The sequence below is a fragment of the Chiloscyllium punctatum genome, chromosome X (genome assembly GCF_047496795.1).
Source record: "Chiloscyllium punctatum isolate Juve2018m chromosome X, sChiPun1.3, whole genome shotgun sequence".
Taxonomy (NCBI): domain Eukaryota; kingdom Metazoa; phylum Chordata; class Chondrichthyes; order Orectolobiformes; family Hemiscylliidae; genus Chiloscyllium; species Chiloscyllium punctatum.
The window spans coordinates 23,271,313-23,289,540 of record NC_092791.1 but is presented as its reverse complement, the minus strand read 5'-3'; the positions used below and the strand labels follow the sequence as shown (position 1 = coordinate 23,289,540).

The 18,228-nt window shown below is 41.4% G+C and overlaps 1 protein-coding gene across 2 annotated transcripts in view; it reads left to right on the top strand.

Annotated features, from left to right (window-relative positions):
* pmela (premelanosome protein a) overlaps positions 1–18,228 on the top strand; it is a 37,136-nt gene that overhangs the window by 18,493 nt on the left and 415 nt on the right. The window contains exons 6-11 of one of the 2 annotated variants that reach the window (XM_072567233.1): positions 1,517–1,948; positions 4,177–4,857; positions 5,237–5,392; positions 8,618–8,723; positions 10,333–10,538; positions 17,524–17,611. In XM_072567233.1, the coding sequence (XP_072423334.1) occupies positions 1,517–1,948; positions 4,177–4,857; positions 5,237–5,392; positions 8,618–8,723; positions 10,333–10,538; positions 17,524–17,611 (1,669 nt within the window). Of the gene's footprint in view, positions 1–1,516; positions 1,949–4,176; positions 4,858–5,236; positions 5,393–8,617; positions 8,724–10,332; positions 10,539–17,517; positions 17,612–18,228 lie in introns of both variants that reach the window. The other variant, XM_072567232.1, reaches the window with a different exon arrangement.

The window sequence follows — 18,228 nt, the reverse complement described above, 5'->3', positions numbered from 1 at the left end:
TGAAACGAAAAAAGGGATCCGACGGGGCAGACACCGAGAAACAGAGGTTGGGGTGGGGGGCTATGTTTATAATGCCAGATCATTTACAAGTTAACTCAGGATGCACTTTTCTTCAAACAAAGGTCAATTGAAACATGACCTTGTATGCAAGGGTTTTGACACTTTGTTCAGAATGGACAAAAGATTTCTTATATTACTGATAAGCTCACTGCAAATAACAATTGTGTATAATGCTGCTTACTCTCCTCTGACTGACAATTAATATTTGAGTTAATCAGTTAATTCAAACTAGGAATTTGATTAGAAAATAAAATTTCAGAAGCAAGAACAGCAGTATTAGAATGTAATTATTTACATAAATTTAAGAATTCAATTTCAGAACAATGAAACATTGCCAGCTAGTTTAAATCCTGTCTATGGCATTACTCTTGTACCAATGTGACATAAGGTAATTTATAAATAAACTTGGCTATTCGTCGAGTATTTTACTCTGCTCCATAATCTAACTCAACCATGTTAAGAGCAGGTAATCATGAAACATACATATGCCCAAGACCCAACTTTAATCTTTACACTGTTTCCTTTAAGAACCATGCAGCAGACAGTTCTGGTAGATTTGTAAATTGAACACACTTGCAAACCAGTCATACAAGATGACTGCCATAACCTATCAGTCTGTAGCATTCTGCCTCCTTTCAATTAATTTATGCCAACCACGTTATCTCTCTCTCCATCATCAATCTTGGACAAGGCTAATCAATGTCTAAAATCACCCTGAAGCTGAAACAAATTTGTCCAGCTAAACAGCTGCTTAGCATTATATGTCCATATCATTATTTATACCAATGGCCAGATTTTCAGTTTATCGAATAATACATGTTCCCTGCACAAGACCTAAGCAACATGGTCCTTTATGAGTAATTCTGCAAACAAAGTGTGGAAAACTGTGGGTAGTCAATTTACCATGCTGCAGGCTAATCTGGCAATGCTGCCAAAAACCTTGACTGCACTGGTAATCGAAAATCAGCTTTTATATTTCCACCAGGAGAGTAGACCAAATCCAGTTTCTAATTATATACTGGAACTCTCAGAATTAAGCCCCTTCTCAATGATAATGAGGATCCTTCATTAAGAATCTCCTTTCTTTAGGGTTCTGAGTATATGGCTTATATTTTACTCAGGGTAGGAGATGATGAAATATATTTGAATAAATAAATGAAATATTCCCTTCCCTTCTTAAGTTATCCAGAGGTGAGAGTGCACAATTATGTTCCTAGCATTATAATTGTTCTTAGCATTCAGTAAAGTTTGAGTCAGTGTGACTTGTTTTAAGTGTGCTTTTCATGTAAAATCTTTTAATGCAGTTCCTAAGATGAATTTGAGATATTATCAATGGAAACTAGACGTTCTTGTGGCTTTTTAAAACTAGTTGTTAGATATTAGTATTTATATTAGTGTTTTTTTTTTAACTTCAGCTTTGAATTCTGTACTAATTTGATTTTCTTTCTCCATGCAGATCAGATTCCATTCTCTGTTGAGATTTCTCAGATTAGTGATCTCAATGATGCTGACAACAGTTTCATACAGAACCGGGCTATTCTGTTTGGAATTAAACTCCATGACCCTAGCCTATATCTAAAAGATGCTGATATCAGCTTCTCTTGGGATTTTGGAGATGGAAGTGGTACCCTAATCTCCCGGGTCCACACAGTGACGCACACGTACCTTTCAACAGGAGCATTCAAACCACAAGTATTCCTACAGGCTGCCATCCCATCAACTGTGTGTAGCACAGCCAACCCGACTATTGGGAATTCAACTCCAATGATCTCAACTATAACCTCTGACCCCTCATCACCTCTGTCTCTCATAGGATCCTCTGTTGTGACCTCTGATCTGATTGTATCCTCAGTAACTAGTGAGCCTACTACACAGGAGGTTGCTACAGGTAGGAGCAATCCAGGGTAATAAACAGTAGGACCAAACTGACATGGTTCATAGTTCACTCTTAGCTGCAAAAAGTAACCATGAAAACTGAGTAAAGGAAACAGTAATCTGGGTTTCTGTTATGTCAGTTCTGAAAGGCCCATATTCAAACTCTTCATGGGAAAAGTATGAATAAAAACTTGCATTTATATAGCACCCTCAATGTCTTAAACCTTCCCAAGGCACTTCATATTAGTGTTATCAAACAAGTTGATGCCAAGCCACTGGGAAAACAACTAAACAGTTGGTCAAAGGTTTCAAAGAGCAGCTTGCAGGAAATAAGGGGGAAAGAGAGGTTGGGGGGAAGAATTTCACTGCTCAGGAGTAAATCATGATCATTAGTGAGGTGAAAATTGGGTATGCATAAGAGCACAGAGATTGTGAAGTCTTATAAGACTGGAAGAAATTACAGAGATAGGAGGGGATAAGACCCTGGATTTGAAAACAAGGATAGGACTTCTAAAATTTTAGGTTTTACCGGACTGGCAGCCAATGTAAATAAACCAGCATGGGGTGATGAGTGAACAAGACTTAGCATGAGTTAGGATAGGGGCAACAGAGGTTTGAATTAACTCAAGTTTATGAAGGATTGCAGGCTTGGCAGGAAAGCATTAGAAATAGTTGATTTTGGAGGTAACCATGATATGGATGAAAATTTCAGCAGCAGATGAGCTAAGGCTGGGGCAGACATGAGTAGTGTTATAGATGTAGAAGTAACAGGTGGTCTTGGTGATGGGTTAGATATAGGGAATTTATCTTCTAGAATGTTGAAGCATTAGCTTTATTTATCTCCAAAACTAGAAATACCACTAAGTGAGAAGGAATTTCTTCTCTCCAAGGGTCACTGGTCTTTGGCATTCTCTTTTCACATCGTGTGCTGGAGGTTGGGTCATTGAATGAGTTAGACAGATTTTTGATCAATGAGGGAGTACAGGGTTATGGAGGACAGGCAGGAAAGCAGAGTTAAGGCTACTATCAGATTATTCATGATCTTTTTGAATGGAGAAGCAACCTCAAGGGGCCAAATGGTCTACTCTTGTTCCGATTTAAATTGTTTGGAGGCACAATCAAAGTCATAAGGTCAAACTATTGTGCAACATGTTTGTGTAAGGGTGCAGTTTATTGTCTCAGCAGCGGTGATCTGTTTCTGGGTTTTAAATATATATAGCTATCTTTTTTACTGGTTAAATATTGTAATGTGATGTAGCCAAACTCAGTCCTGTTTGAATCAAGCTATTTTTGTTGAGGTTCTCCCATTCACTGATACAGTAACCAACCTTTTTGATGGCAAGGAAAGCATTCTAGTAACATTATATCACAATGATTGCAAATAAAGTCTTTCAACCAGTGGAAGCACAATTTGAATGTGATTTGTCAAAATTTGTCTGCCTGTCTTTCTTTTCCTTCTCCTTAAAAGTAAATGGACAGTTTTAGTTCACTGCACACTAGGTAGCTTGGTTAGGGAACTTGCCTGCTTAAATACGTTTAAATAACTAGTAATCTTCTGTTGAATAACCATTTGAGGTAATTTCCAAACAACACATTGACTGAGAACACTAGCACAGCATTAATTTTGCTGGATGAGTAATTGAGAAGGCTGGATTTATGATCCAGAGACAGGAGTTCAGTTACCAAATCAGCAACTGGTGAACTTAACTCCAGTCAATAAATAAACCCAGAATTAGAAAGCTAGTATTCACGATCGTGAAACTACTGGATTGTTGTGAAATCCATGTGGTTCACTGAAGTTCTTTCGGGAAAGAAATTTGCTGACCTCACCTGGCTTGACCAACATGTGACTCAGACCCACAGTAATGTGGTAATGTCCACTGTGATGGCTGAGCAAGCCACTCTGTTTGGAGCAATTATGGATGGATAATGAATGCCAGTCTTGCCAGTGATGCCCACATCCTGTGGATGAATAACAAAAAGCTTGACTACTAAAGAAAGGCATTATTTGATGTGAAAAACTCTATCTATACTAAATATGGATATTAAAAGCTTTATTTCTTCAATAGTTTTCTGTCAATATTCATACAGCCTAGTTTTTTAAAAGGATTGAATATAGAATATTAGCAAGTTAAGGTATGTTTATTGAATACTCAAGTTAAATTGAAATTCAAAATTTGCTTTCTACTACATCTGACAAATAATTTGGACTTTCGAACTATGTTTTAATCTTTTCCATAGGAAATACAGCTCCTCCTCAGCCACCAACAGTTGAACCTGTTGCTGTATCAACTCTACTGCCTGATTCCCCAGTACCGCCTTCTGAGCAGCAGACAATCATAATATTCCCCAGTTCGCCAGGAGACCCTATTCCAGTTACTTCATCTACCATCAGTCCTGTAACCCTTGACTCTGATGATGCAATAAATGCAGCAATCACTGTCTCAGAACAAGCTATAAATGCGGCAACCCCTGTCTCTGATGAAGCTATAAATGCGGCAACCCCTGTCTCTGATGAAGCTATAAATGCGGCAACCCCTGTCTCTGATGATGCAAGCAATGCAGCAACCCCTGTCTCTGGTGACGCAATAAATGCAGCAACCCCTGTCTCTGATGATGCAATTAATGCAGCAATCGCTATCTCAGAACAAGCTATAAATGCGACAACCCCTGTCTCTGATGAAGCTATAAATGCGGCAACCCTTGTCTCCGATGATGCAATAAATGCAGCAACCCCTGTCTCTGATGACGCAATAAATGCAGCAATCGCTGTCTCAGAACAAGCTATAAATGCGGCAACCCCTGTCTCTGATGAAGCTATAAATGCGGCAACCCCTGTCTCTGATGAAGCTATAAACTCAACAACCCCTCCCTCTGATGAAGACATAAATGCAGCAATCAATGTTTCAGACCAATCAACCAGTAAGTCTTACACTATTTTTGGAGATATTTAATTGCTTAGAAAACCTAAAATGCAAATTCTTGAGTAAATCTGAATCTCATGCTCCAATGACCAATAATAACCAACTGATGTAAACCAATATCATAAATTTGTTGAAATGATGTTTTTGTACAGTCCAATCATACTGTGTGGTATAACTGAAAACTGGAAATTTGGAGATCTGAATTTACTGCAACTTAGGGTTTCTTTTTAATCCATATTGAAAATACTTGCAGTATTGTTTTATACTCTTGAAATTCTCTGAAATCTTCAGCAACATAATCACAACATGTAAATGCATGAAGGCAATTGCCATGTCATCAATTTACCAGCTGTGTTTTTTCATAATTGAATCTACAGCTCTATCTGCCACAATGCCGATTCCAGAGAGTGAGACAACTACGATGGACACAAATGAAGGACTGATAGTGGTGAAACGACAGGCTATTGAGGATCCAGCAGATAACTGCCTTATCTACCGCTATGGCACCTTCAGTACCACTGTCAATATTGTCCGTGAGTGAGATCAAGACATTCAAATAGATATCTCCACTAATAAGTAGATATTGCTTCAACCAAAATTAACTCCTAACAGCTTCCAAGACTGTTCAATGTTAAATTCTAAACAATGTGAAGTACCATATTACTTTGAAATGTACACAAAGGGCTCAGAGAGGCATTCTTTTTCATGCTCCTTACGGGACAGCACCTAGACTCTGGTTACCTCCCATCAAACTGGCTACCATTGGGAGGGTGCAGAGCCACATCCATAATCAGTTGAAAGGTCAACTCTTTCTTTTTCCATTGATGTTGCCTGACCTGCTGAGCATTTCCAGCATTTACTGTTTTACTTCAGATTTCCAGTGAATTATATATTTTGCATTTGGCATACCCTTTTGTTGTCATGCTAATAGTTTTTTGGTACATCACAGCACTTCGCCTTCAGACTACCTATGATTATCTGGCTTGTATTTGGAGAATTTCTGGTATAATGGTTAGTAATGACCATTGTTCAAAACAGTCTTCAATGTAAATTCCAAGCAAGCTTTGACAGTTTTTGAAGCAATAAAACTTTGAACTTTGAAAAGAAACAAACAGCAATATCACTTTGCTATTTTGTTTTTAAAACTGGCATTAAGTAACAGCTTTTGCATTAAAATAAACAGTGCAATACATTCAATAAATCAAACTGTGATAAGTCAATTGTGTTTGTGCCGCCTGGATCCCATTTCAATATGCAATTGCATTGAAAGGTCAGATCAGCCGAAATGGTTGCAAAACAATAATAGAGCTAGCTTCAGGATAAGACATTTCAAAACTTTGAGCAATAGGTGGCAGTAGTAACATGAGTAGTGGTCACCACTGATAGGGTGCTGTTGTCAAACCAAGAAGATGTTCGATCTAACACATAAGTGAGTAATGTGGTCGATGTATTTCAGTGTTGGTGTGATACTAGGTATGTAGAGCATATGTCCCAAAAATTGACAGATCATATCAAACAGCATGTCCCTCTCCACAACAGACAAGATACTGACCAGACCCAACCAACCTGCACTTGTTAAACTCACAACATAGTGTTCAACAATAGATATGATTCTGTGATTGGATAACATTTACTAAACAATCCTGAATATTTAATAATTATACTGACAATTAATTTGAGATTGTCAGTCAGCCTGCAGTGTGGTACACTTCTACGTACTGGAAGATATGTCTATTAATATACAAGGTCCTGTACTTTGCAGACAGAAGACAGAAGTAACATGTGCACACATTGTGTTAAAGTACCTATTCAAGATGGCTCAGGGAATCCCTGACGGACTTGACCTATGGCCTCTCTTGGTTCGTCCCGGAGATCATACTCTGTGATAGTTTGGAATATAAACCTCTTAAAAACAGTTTAGTTCAAATTATTGTCTTTATTTACCAACGGTATCTATGTTATTACACAATAACATAGATACCTACAAGCCAGGCTTGAGCTAAGGTTCTAAAACAATGAGCAGAGTAGTGGCGTGAGCTCTTACCCCTAAGAGCTCGCTCAGGCTACTCCCCTTATTGCTGCAAACAAACTGGCTTTATACAGAAATTGGTATTAAAATTACAAAAACACCACATGTCCTTTATCAGATAAGCAGCAATAAAACTGCAAATGTTTGCAGAGGAAGAGAAACGCATTGACAGGTGTGTGTACACTTGACTATTTCAGCTACATGCACATCAAAGTGGGAAACCTTGATCTAGCCAGGTCCAAATGGCTGATTGCTTTGGTTAGATAACTTTCCCTTTTAACAGTACATCATAACGAGGGATTAGTCTAAACACTATGTGGAAAGGTCATGGGGTCACCTCGCTCAGCTAACATGTCCAGTATCATTGTCCTACAAAATGGCTGTTTCTTGTAAAATCATCTTAGATTCCCAGAATGCAACTTAAATTCATAACATTCCCAGATCTCGAGCTCCAGGGGACAACACTCAAACATTTAATCCACCACAAGCCAGTGTTCACTCAAATCAGACAACAAAGAGTTAATCTTTCCACCAGCTTCCGTCCTGGTCTCTTCTCTCTCTCTCTGTGTCCTTTGAACCCTTCAGTCAGTGAATGCAATTTACAGAAGCATTTTTTTCTCTCTCGTTCTCACACATGAACATCTTCCAACTTTCTTACTATGTCAGGTTCAGCCTTTGTGTTTTCCTAGCCTGTAAGGGTAGTGAGACATTCACTTCCCAGCACAGTCAAGATGAGGGAGCTGAGCTTCATAAATTCAAATCTGCTCAGTGTGGTATACATGAAAATGTATCAGTAGTGTTCCATTAAGTGCATATTCCACTCAGCTTATTAAATTACAAGTTATTTTCCTATTCAGTATGAGTTTTGTTAAGAGTCTTTGATATAACCAAATGTTTAGTTATCCAACATCCCACTGTGAAATATGTGCGCTTCCAGTCCCTGGCATGAGAAGGAAGTCCTGCCACACATTCCACAAGTGAACAAATGTTACCACCTTATTAACTGCGATCCATTGACACTAAGAACAGATGTCTCCAATTGTTCTGAACAAATGCCCCCCCCCCCTTCCCTTGTAGTCAAGCACTTTCCCATATTTCCTTAGCAGATGTGTACCATGTAAGGCTACAAGCTTTCTCAATTGCTCCTGTTTTTAAGAAAATAAGTGACAACCATTCTCTGGATCATTGCCTAGGTCAATATTTTGGCCAATGACAGCCTGCATGGTTTAAATTTAAATAAACCTTGGTGGTTAACTGTCAACCATCACCTAACTTGTACATTGTCAATGGAAATACCTCTACCAATCACAATCCACTTGCCAACCAATCATCAAGCTTGTTATACAGCATAATATATCATTCCCCTTTACAATGGCATTCTTGATGAGTACAAATGAGCACAGGGCAAAAATAACTTCAAACAAATGTCTTTTTCATTCTTATTTTTTGTCCTACCAAATGAGTATTAACAGAACTTTCAATGGATTATGTCAATAAAGGCTTTGCATCAATGTTATAATCTCAAACTTATGTTTGTGCCATTTCCCTAGTTCTACTGCTGGTTTTACCAGGTGATCCTTACACTCAAACCTATCAGTATAGCCAAGATTAATTGGATTTTCTACCCCTGTACTGTGAGACAAATCGTATCCCAGGGATCTTATCGGAAAAGATGCTAGGATAGGCTATTGCTGGCTTAATGGTTCGTTTTGTGTTTTCTTTCTTTCAGAGGGCATTGAAAGTGTGGAAATTGTGCAAATATCAAACGTGGTGCCAGGATCAGTGGCAGAGATGCAGCAAAATGCTGTGGATTTCACAGTGACTTGTCAGGGAAGGTATGGTATAGGAGTTTTGATTTTAATTATTATTTAATATGAACTATTCGATCTGAGATGTAGCTTTACGTCAAGAGCAAGAAAGCAATTACAAGAAGGCAACAAATGAAAGATTTAAATGAAACATTTATGGGTGGCACGGCGACTCAGTGGTTAGCACTGCTGCCTTACAGCGCCAGGCACTGGGGTTTGATTCCACCTTCGGGTGACTAAATGTGTGGAGTTTGCACACTCTCCCTGGGTCTGCACTGGTTTTCTCCAGGTGCTCTGGTCTCCTCCCACAGTCCAAAGATGTGCAGGTTAGGTGGATTGGCCATGCCAAATTGCCCATCGTGTGCAGAAATGTGCCCTGGGAAATGCAGGGTTACAGAGATCGGGTAGGAGTTGGGTCTGGGTGGGATGCTCTTTGGAGGGTCAGTGTGGACTTGATGGGCCAAACGGCCTACTCTCACACAGCAGGAATTCTATGATTTTATGATTAAAGCCAGCCTATTAATTGGCTCAGAGAAACAATTAACTTTAAATGTACTTTGCATTTGTCTTACCTTTTCCTTGTCACACTTATGGTGTTACATCAAAGCACATCTTCAGACTACCTATAATTACTTGGCTTTTATGTGGAAAATTTTTTGATGTGATTGTGAGCAATGGCCATTGTCCAAAATACTTCTTCAATGTAGACTCTGAGCAAAATTCGACAGTTTTTGAAGCAATAAAACACTGCTTCTAATTGTAATTCTGTCACTACCTCAACTTGAAAAACCAGTAGTATGATTTTTGATATTTTAGAATTGGAATCTCTACAGTGTGGAAAAAGGCCCTTCTGCTCAACAAGTCCACACCAACCGTCTGAAGATTAACCCACCCAGACCCATTCCCTTATTACTCCACATTTACCCCTGACTAATGCACCTAACCTGCACATCCCTCAACACTATGGACAATTTAGCATGACCAATTCACCTAACCTGCACATCTTTGGACTGTGGGAGGAAACTGCAGCACCCCCACACAGACACGGGGAGAATATGCAAACTCCACACAGACAGTCGCCTCAGGCTGGAATCAAACCCAGGTCCCTGGTGCTGTGAGGCAGCAGTGCTAACCACTGAGCCACCATGCCGCCTGAACAAATGTTAGCAAAATTTCCATTTTTGCATTTGGGCATATTGATGGATCCCAACAGCTTTTCTTCACACCTGCATCCTGACCAAGGATGTGTGTACAAAATTAAAAATCACACAACACCAGGTTATAGTCCAACAGGTTTAATTGGAAGCACACTAGCTTTCGGAGCGTCATTCCTTCATCAGGTGGTCAGCGACGCTCCGAAAGCTAGTGTGCTTCCAATTAAATCTGTTGGATTATAACCTGGTGTTGTGTGATTTTTAACTTTGTACACCCCAGTCCAACACCGGCATCTCCAAAGGATGTGTGTGGTATTGATGGGGAAAACTGATCCTGTCAAACTTTCCCAATCTAACTCTCAGCGGATCACTTGAGGTATTCTTGTGTTTAATGTCTGTTCTTGTGGTGCCATTATATTACAGTGAAGCAACAGGTGCAGGAAAAGAAGATACAATTTTAAATGCTGTCATTTGTTTTCCAGCTTCCCGAGTGAGATTTGCACTGTTGTCTTGGATGCAGACTGCATAAATCCTCAGCAAACTGATTGTAGTGAAGTGCTGCCTGCTGATGAATGTCAGCTTATCCTTCGCCAATTTTTCAACTCCTCTGGAACTTATTGCGTAAATGTCTCGATGACAAATGCAGTCAGCTTGGCTGTTGCTAGTGCCCGTGTTGATGTGAACCCAAGTAAGTCCATCCAAAATGTGTGAATATAATGAAACCCCTGGGGGACATGGGAATAGCTGATGCAGTCTACCTTGAACATGACTATTTAATTTAGGGTGCATCTTTTATCGCTCCAGTGCATGAATATTCAAAATAGCAATATGAGAACTTACTGGGTTTGTACTATTAAAACCATGAAGTGAAGACCAGTTGTAGTTATCAAGTGAAGTGGGATCAGAGGCCAGGGCAATAACTAAACCAGACTGCACAAATGTGAGTTGCACTGTGATTTCATTGCATTTCACACTGTTGAAACTGAGAAATTAGTCACTACAGGTCTACATGCTCCAATCATATGGTTACACATTTTATGTACCTTTCTTTGACTCCGGGAATTTGTGTTGCAAACGTTTCGTCCCCTGTCTAGGTGACATCCTCAGTGCTTGGGAGCCTCCTGTGAAGCGCTTCTGTGATCTTCCCTCCAGCATTTGTAGTGGTTTGAATCTGCCGCTTCCAGTTGTCAGTTCCAGCTGTCTGCTACAGTGGCCGGTATATTGGGTCCAGATCGATGTGTTTATTGATTGAATCTGTGGATAAGTGCCATGCCTCTAGGAATTCCCTGGCTGTTCTCTGTTTGGCTTGTCCTATAATAGTAGTGTTGTCTCAGTCGAATTCATGTTGCTTGTCATCTGCGTGTGTGGCTACTAAGGATAGCTGGTCGTGTCATTTCGTGGCTAGTTGGTGTTCATGGATACGGATCGTTAGCTGTCTTCCTGTTTGTCCTATGTAGTGTTTTGTGCAGTCCTTGCATGGGATTTTGTACACTACATTGGTTTTGCTCATGCTGGGTATCGGGTCCTTCGTTCTGGTGAGTTGTTGTCTGAGAGTGGCTGTTGGTTTGTGTGCTGTTCTGAGTCCTAGTGGTCGCAGTAGTCTGGCTTTCAGTTCAGAAATGCTCTTGATGTATGGTAGTGTGGCTAGTCCTTTGGGTTGCGGCATGTCCTCGTTCTGTTGTCTCTCCCTTAGGCATCTGTTGATGAAATTGCAAGGGTATCTGTTTCTGGAGAATACATTGTATAGGTGTTCCTCTTCCTCTTTTTGCAGTTCTGGTGTGCTGCAGTGTGTTGTGGCCCTTTTGAACAGTGTGTTGATGCAACTTCTTCTGTGTGTGTTGGAGTGGTTGCTTTTGTAGTTTAGGACTTGGTCTGTGTGTGTGGCTTTCCTGTAAACCTTTGTGGTGAATTCTCCGTTCGGTGTTCTCTGTACCATCACGTCTAGGAATGGGAGTTGGTTATCCTTTTCTTCCTCTCTGGTGAATCGGATTCCTGCGAGTGTGGCGTTGATGATCCGGTGTGTGTTCTCTATTTCTGTTTTTTTAATGATTACAAAGGTGTCATCCACATATCTGACCCAGAGTTTGGGTTGAATTTGCGGTAAGACTGGTTGTTCTAACCTTTGCATTACTGCTTCTGCTATGAGTCTAGAGATGGGTGAGCCCATGGGTGTGCCGTTGATGTGTTCATATATTTGGTTGTTGAATGTGAAGTGTGTTGTGAGGCACAGGTCCAGTAGTTTGAGTATGCTGTCTTTGTTGATAGGTTCAACATCCTGTTGTCTGTTCTGTATGTCCAGCAGGTTGGCTATTGTTTCTCTGGCTAGGGTTTTGTCGATAGAGGTGAACAGTGCCGTTACATCGAATGAGACCATAGTTTCTTCCTTGTCTATGTGTATATTTCTGATGATGTCCAAGAATTCCTGTGTTGATTGTATAGAGTGACTGGATCCGCTGATCAGGTGTTTCAGTTTCTGCTGTAGGTCTGAGTGGGATGTCTGGTTTGTGCACTTTAAGTAGTCCATAGAAAGGTGTTGTTGCTTTCAGGTTTCATTCTTTGTAGGTCAAACCTGGCTATCTGTCCGTTTTTTTGTAGGTTCCTCAGTGTGTTGTTTATCCTATTGGTGAGCTGTGGGGTGGGGTCAAACCCCCTCTTTTGGTAGGTGTTGGTATCTGCAAGTAGTTGTTGCACTTTTTGGATGTAGTCTGCTTTGTCTAGGATGACCATCATTCTGCCTTTGTCTGCTGGTAGTATGATTATGTTCTTATCGTTTCTTAGTGATTTTAGTGCTTCCCTCTCCTTGGTGTTGAGGTTATGTGTTTGTCTTTTCCTTGTTATCAGCGGTACGATACTTTGTCTCACTGTTTGTTGTGTCTCTTCTGTCAGTCCATTGTTTCTGAGTGTGCATTCTAGTGCTGCTAGGAAGTCTGCTGTCTTGGCGTCCCTGTGGTTGTAGTTGAGTCCCTTGGCCAGTATTGTTCTTTCCGTGTCTGTGAGCTGTCTGTGGGAGAGGTTTCTAACCCAGGTGTGTGTTGTGGTGTCCTCTCTGTTGTGTGTTAGTTTGCCCATTTTTTCTTTGAGTGCCGTTTTTTTGCGGTGTGTGGTCCTGTTCTGTCCTATGGTGACGGCCTGTTCTATGGTTCGGGTCCATTCCTGATTGGTGGTTTTTGAAATTAGTGATTTTTGGTGCACAATTTCTTGTCTGTATTTGTGAAGTCTGTTGTGAGCGTCTGTAATCATTACCTGGATCATCCTGAATCCATTCTGTCTGGCTGTGTCCCTGGCCTGTGGGTTGTTGACTGGTGGTCTGTATCTGACACATGGTGGAAGGATTCGATTCTTTCAGCATTCGTGCAGGAACTGGAATTGTTCGTATGTGGTGCTTAGGCGGTTGGCACAGGATTCCCATTTCCTGGCTTGTCTTAGCGTCTCTCGCCCGTAGGTGTTCAAAGTTTGTGAGAAGATTTGTAGCTCGGATGCTCGTTGTTGTGGTTCTGTTCGCCGAGCTGGGAATTTGTGTTGCAGACGTTTCGTCCCCTGTCTAGGTGACATCCTCAGTGCTTGGGAGCCTCCTGTGAAGTGCTTCTGTGATCTTTCCTCTGGCATTTGTAGTGGTTTGAATCTGCCGCTTCCGGTTGTCAGTTCCAGCTGTCCGTTGCAAACTACGAAAGCAACCACCCCAACACACACAAAAGAAAGTTCATCAAGACACTATTCAAAAGAGCCACAACACACTGCAGCACACCAGAACTGCAAAAAGAGGAAGAAGAACACCTATACAAGGTATTCGCCAAAAATGGATACCCCCGCAATTTCATCAACAGATGCCTAAGGGAAAGACAACAGGACGAGGACATGCCGCAACCCAAAGGACTAGCCACACTACCATAAATCAAGAGCATTTCTGAACTGAAAGCCAGACTACTGCGACCACTAGGACTCAGAACAGCACACAAACCAACAGCTACTCTCAGACAACAACTCACCAGGACGAAGGACCCGATACCCAGCATGAGAAAAACCAATGTAGTGTACAAAATCCCATGCAAGGACTGCACAAAACACTACATAGGACAAACAGGAAGACAGCTAACGATCCGTATCCATGAACACCAACTAGCCACGAAACGACATGACCAGCTATCCTTAGTAGCCACACAAGCAGATGACAAGCAACATGAATTCGACTGGGACAACACTACTATTATAGGACAAGCCAAACAGAGAACAGCCAGGGAATTCCTACAGGCATGGCACTCATCCACAGATTCAATCAATAAGCACATCGATCTGGACCAAATATACCGAACACTGCAACGGACAGCTGGAACTGACAACCGGAAACGGCAGAGACAAACCACTACAAATGCTGGAGGAAAGATCACAGAAGCGCTTCACAGGAGGCTCCCAAGCACTGAGGATGTCACCTAGACAGGGGACGAAACGTCTGCAACACAAATTCCCAGCTCAGCGAACAGAACCACAACAACGAGCACCCGAGCTACAAATCTTCTCACAAACTTTCTTTGACTCCGTACGTAACGTTCAACATTTTGTTTTCACTGAGGCTTAAAATTTATGCAGCCAAATAATTTGAAGTTCTACTACCTATTCACTAATCTAAACCATTTCAAAAACATAAAAATCAAATTTCAGTCTGAGTTGAAAGAGTATCAACCGTATTGAATTGAATTTGAATTGAATTTATTGTCACACATACCAAGGCACAGTGAAAAGTTTTGTCTTGCGAGTAATACTGGCAGTTCAGAGTTAAGTAGCATAGATAAGTAAATAATAGGTAAACAGCGGGAAAAGCAAAAACACGGGTGCAGGTGAATGTTAAGAGTTTGTGAGTCCATTCAGTATTCTAACAACAGTAGGGTAGAAACTGTTTTGAAACTGGCTGGTGTGTGTGTCCAGGCCTCTGTACCTTCTCCCCGATGGTAGAGGTTGTAGAAAAACATTACCAGGGTGGGATGGATCTTTAGGAATGCTGGTGGCCTTTCTTTGACAGTGGGCCTGGTAGATGGATTCTATGGATGGGAGGTTGGCCTTTGTGATTGTCCGGGCCGAGTTCACCACTCTCTGTAACCGTCTCCGATCTTGAATGGTACAGTTGCCATACCAGATAGTGATACATCCAGACAGAATGCTCTCGATGGCGCACCTATAAAAGTTGGCAAGGGTATTTGCTGTCATGCCAAATTTCCTCAGCTGCCTGAGGAAGAAGAGACGTTGTTGGGCCTTTGTAACCAGTGTGTCCACATGAAGAGTCCAATAAAGCTTGCTGTGATGACCACTCCCAGGAGCTTGACACTCTCCACTCGTTCCACCTCTGTGCTGTTAATGAATAGGGGGGCATGAGTAAAATCCCACCGAAAGTCAATAGTGAGTTCCTTGGTTTTGCTGGCATTGAAGACTAGGTTGTTCTCAGTGTACCTTTTTTCCAGGTCTTTCACCTCCTGTCTGTAGTCTGTTTCATCACCATCTGAGATTCGACTGACTATGGTGGTGTCATCAGCGAATTTGTAAATGGCATTAGTCTGGTATTTGGCGACACAGTCATGGGTTGACAGTGAGTACAGTAGGGGACTGAGTACGGACCCCTGGGGGGCTCCAGTGTTGAGTGTTAATGAGGATGAAATATTGTGCCTATTCTTCACTGATTGTGGCCTGTGGGTCAGGAAACTGAGGATCCAGTTACAGAGAGTGGAGCTTAGTCCAAGATCACTAAGTTTAGTAATCAGTCTCGAGGGGATAATAGTGTTGAAGGCTGAACTGCAGTCAATGAGTAGGATTCTTACGTAGCTGTTCTTGGTGTCAAGATGTTCTAGAGAGGAGTGAAGTGCAAGTGATATGGCATCGGATGTGGATCTGTTGGTCCAATAGGCAAATTGGGGGTGGGTCAAGAGTAGTGAGGAGGCTGGAGTTGATTAATACCATGACCAGCCTTTCAAAGCACTTCATAACCACCGAAGTTAGGGCCACTGGGTGGTTGTCATTGAGACAAGCTGCATGAACCTTCTTATGTACAGGGATAATGTTGACCCTCTTGGAACAGGCAGGGACAGTGGCCTGCTGCAGGGAGAGGTTGAAGATGTCCAAGAAGACCTCTGCCAGTTGATCTACACATGCTCTGAGTGCACGGCCTGGTACTCCGTCTGGTCCCATCGCTTTCCTTGGATTTACACGAAGGAAAACTGATCTGATCTCTGATGCAGTGACTGTTGAGATAGGTTCATCAGGACTTGTCGGAATAGGTGTTACCTCTCTACTGAAATTCTGCTCAAAGTGAGCATAGAAGACGTTGAGACAATCTGGGAGGGATGAGTCATCATCTGCTATCTTGCACTGTCTCTTTTTAGAACCTGTGATGTCATTCAGTCCTTGCCATGGTTGCCGGGTGTCTATCTGAGTCTCTAGTTTGGATTGGTCCTTGGCTGTCTTAATGGCTCTGCGAAGGTCATACTTGGATTCCTTATATTTGAGTGGGTCTCCTGACCTGAAGGCCTCACTCCTGGTTTTTCGCAGGTTCTGTATGTCCTGATTCATCCAGGGTTTCCTGTTGGGGAACACCCGGATTGACTTCCTTGGTATACAGTCCTCCCCACACTTGCTGATGAAGTCTGTGACAGTGGTGGTGTACACGTCCAAGGTACCTGCGGACTGTTTGAACATGGCCCAATCAGCCGATTCTAGACAGCACCGGAGCTGACCCTCTGCCTCCTCTGACCAGCACTGGACCTGTATCCATATTGAATTGCAGATTTCCATGTTTATGATGGAAAACCAAATTACACTACTGCCAGTGGTGGTGCTGCAACACTTCCAGTGCAAGTGAGGTGCAATTAATTACAAGATGACTATTTTACTTGGGTAGTTTCCATCAGAAATATGCAAATTAAAGTTCATAAATGAAACAATTGGCAGTAAGTGCAGGCAGAGATAAGATTTTTGAAAATACTTTACAGATATTTGCTTATCCACCTTCCAAATCCACAGCCACTTCCATCAAGAAGGACAAAGATAGCAGATAAATGGGAACAACACCCTCTGTAAGTTCTCCTCCAGGCCCCTCGCCATCCTGACTTAGAAACATATCACTGTTCCTTCAACATCACTAGGCCAATATCCTGGAACTCCCTCCCTAACAGCATTGTGGGTCAGCCTACACCATAGGTACTGTAGGAGTCCATGAAGACTGCTCATCACCACTTACTTAAAGGCAATAGAGTCAATGAACACTAAATTCTGGCCAAGCCCAGCAGCACCCATATCCCAAGAAGAAACATTATCAAAACAATTGTTTCATTTTTGCCTTTTTATTCCATCAAAATTCATGGCAAAGAATGTTCAGGTTTGATTTCTATGTGGCTTTTCATTTGTACTGAATATGTAATTTCATCTGATTTGAACAGATAAGCAGGATAGCTTGGAAAAGCATAGCAAGTAGTTTTAACTTCATTTGGAATGCATCAAAACTTTATCAAATTAAGCTTTTGTGTGGAACATGCTTAAACTGACTGTAGCCAAATTGTTGGTCTATTTCACCTCACTGGTCACATTTTCAACCTTCCATTTTTGTTTGAAGACTGTCATCAATGTTCTGTGCATTGATTAACTAAATTGCTGTAATTTTGAATGACTTAAAGAGACTTTTCTCTCAGTTGCAGGTGGGACACCTAATACAACTGAAGCCTTGGTAATTGTTGGGATGTTGCTCATTGCAAGTACCATTGGAGTTGTAGCCATGACCTACAGGTTAGTGTATGTAATTATCACATTAAAAGAGAGGATCCAGTTCAGGGATGACTTGCTGTTTGGGAGGTATTTAGCTTTTGATATGGATTTCTGAACACAGAAACGCAGAGAGAGATCAGAGTCAATGTTTTGGGTCCAATGAGTTCTGAAGAAGGGTCAAAACATTGACTCGGCTTTCTCTGCACAGATGCTGCCAGACCTGCTGTGTTTCTCCAGCAATTTCTGTTTTTATTTCTAACCTCTCCTCATAATTTAACCTCTGAGGTCCAGTTCTTGTAAGCCTACATTGTACTCTCCCCAAGGCCAATCTATTCTTCCAATGGTGTGGCGCCCAGATCCGCTCACCGTACTCCAAGTGGGGTCTAACTAGGGTTTTGTATAACTGCAGCATAATTTCTGCATTCTTATACTCCAGTCCTCTAGATATAAGGATTGCTGATATGAAACAGGTTGACATTCAAAATCTGGTATATTTTAATTTTCCTTGCGGGAGTGGTGATTATGCTAATCAAAATTCGGGGGCTTATTTTATGACCATTTCTAGGGACACGCTTCATCTAGAGAGGAAAATGAACAAATTAATTTGAATATCAACTTGAGTGCTGAATAGTCAGTAT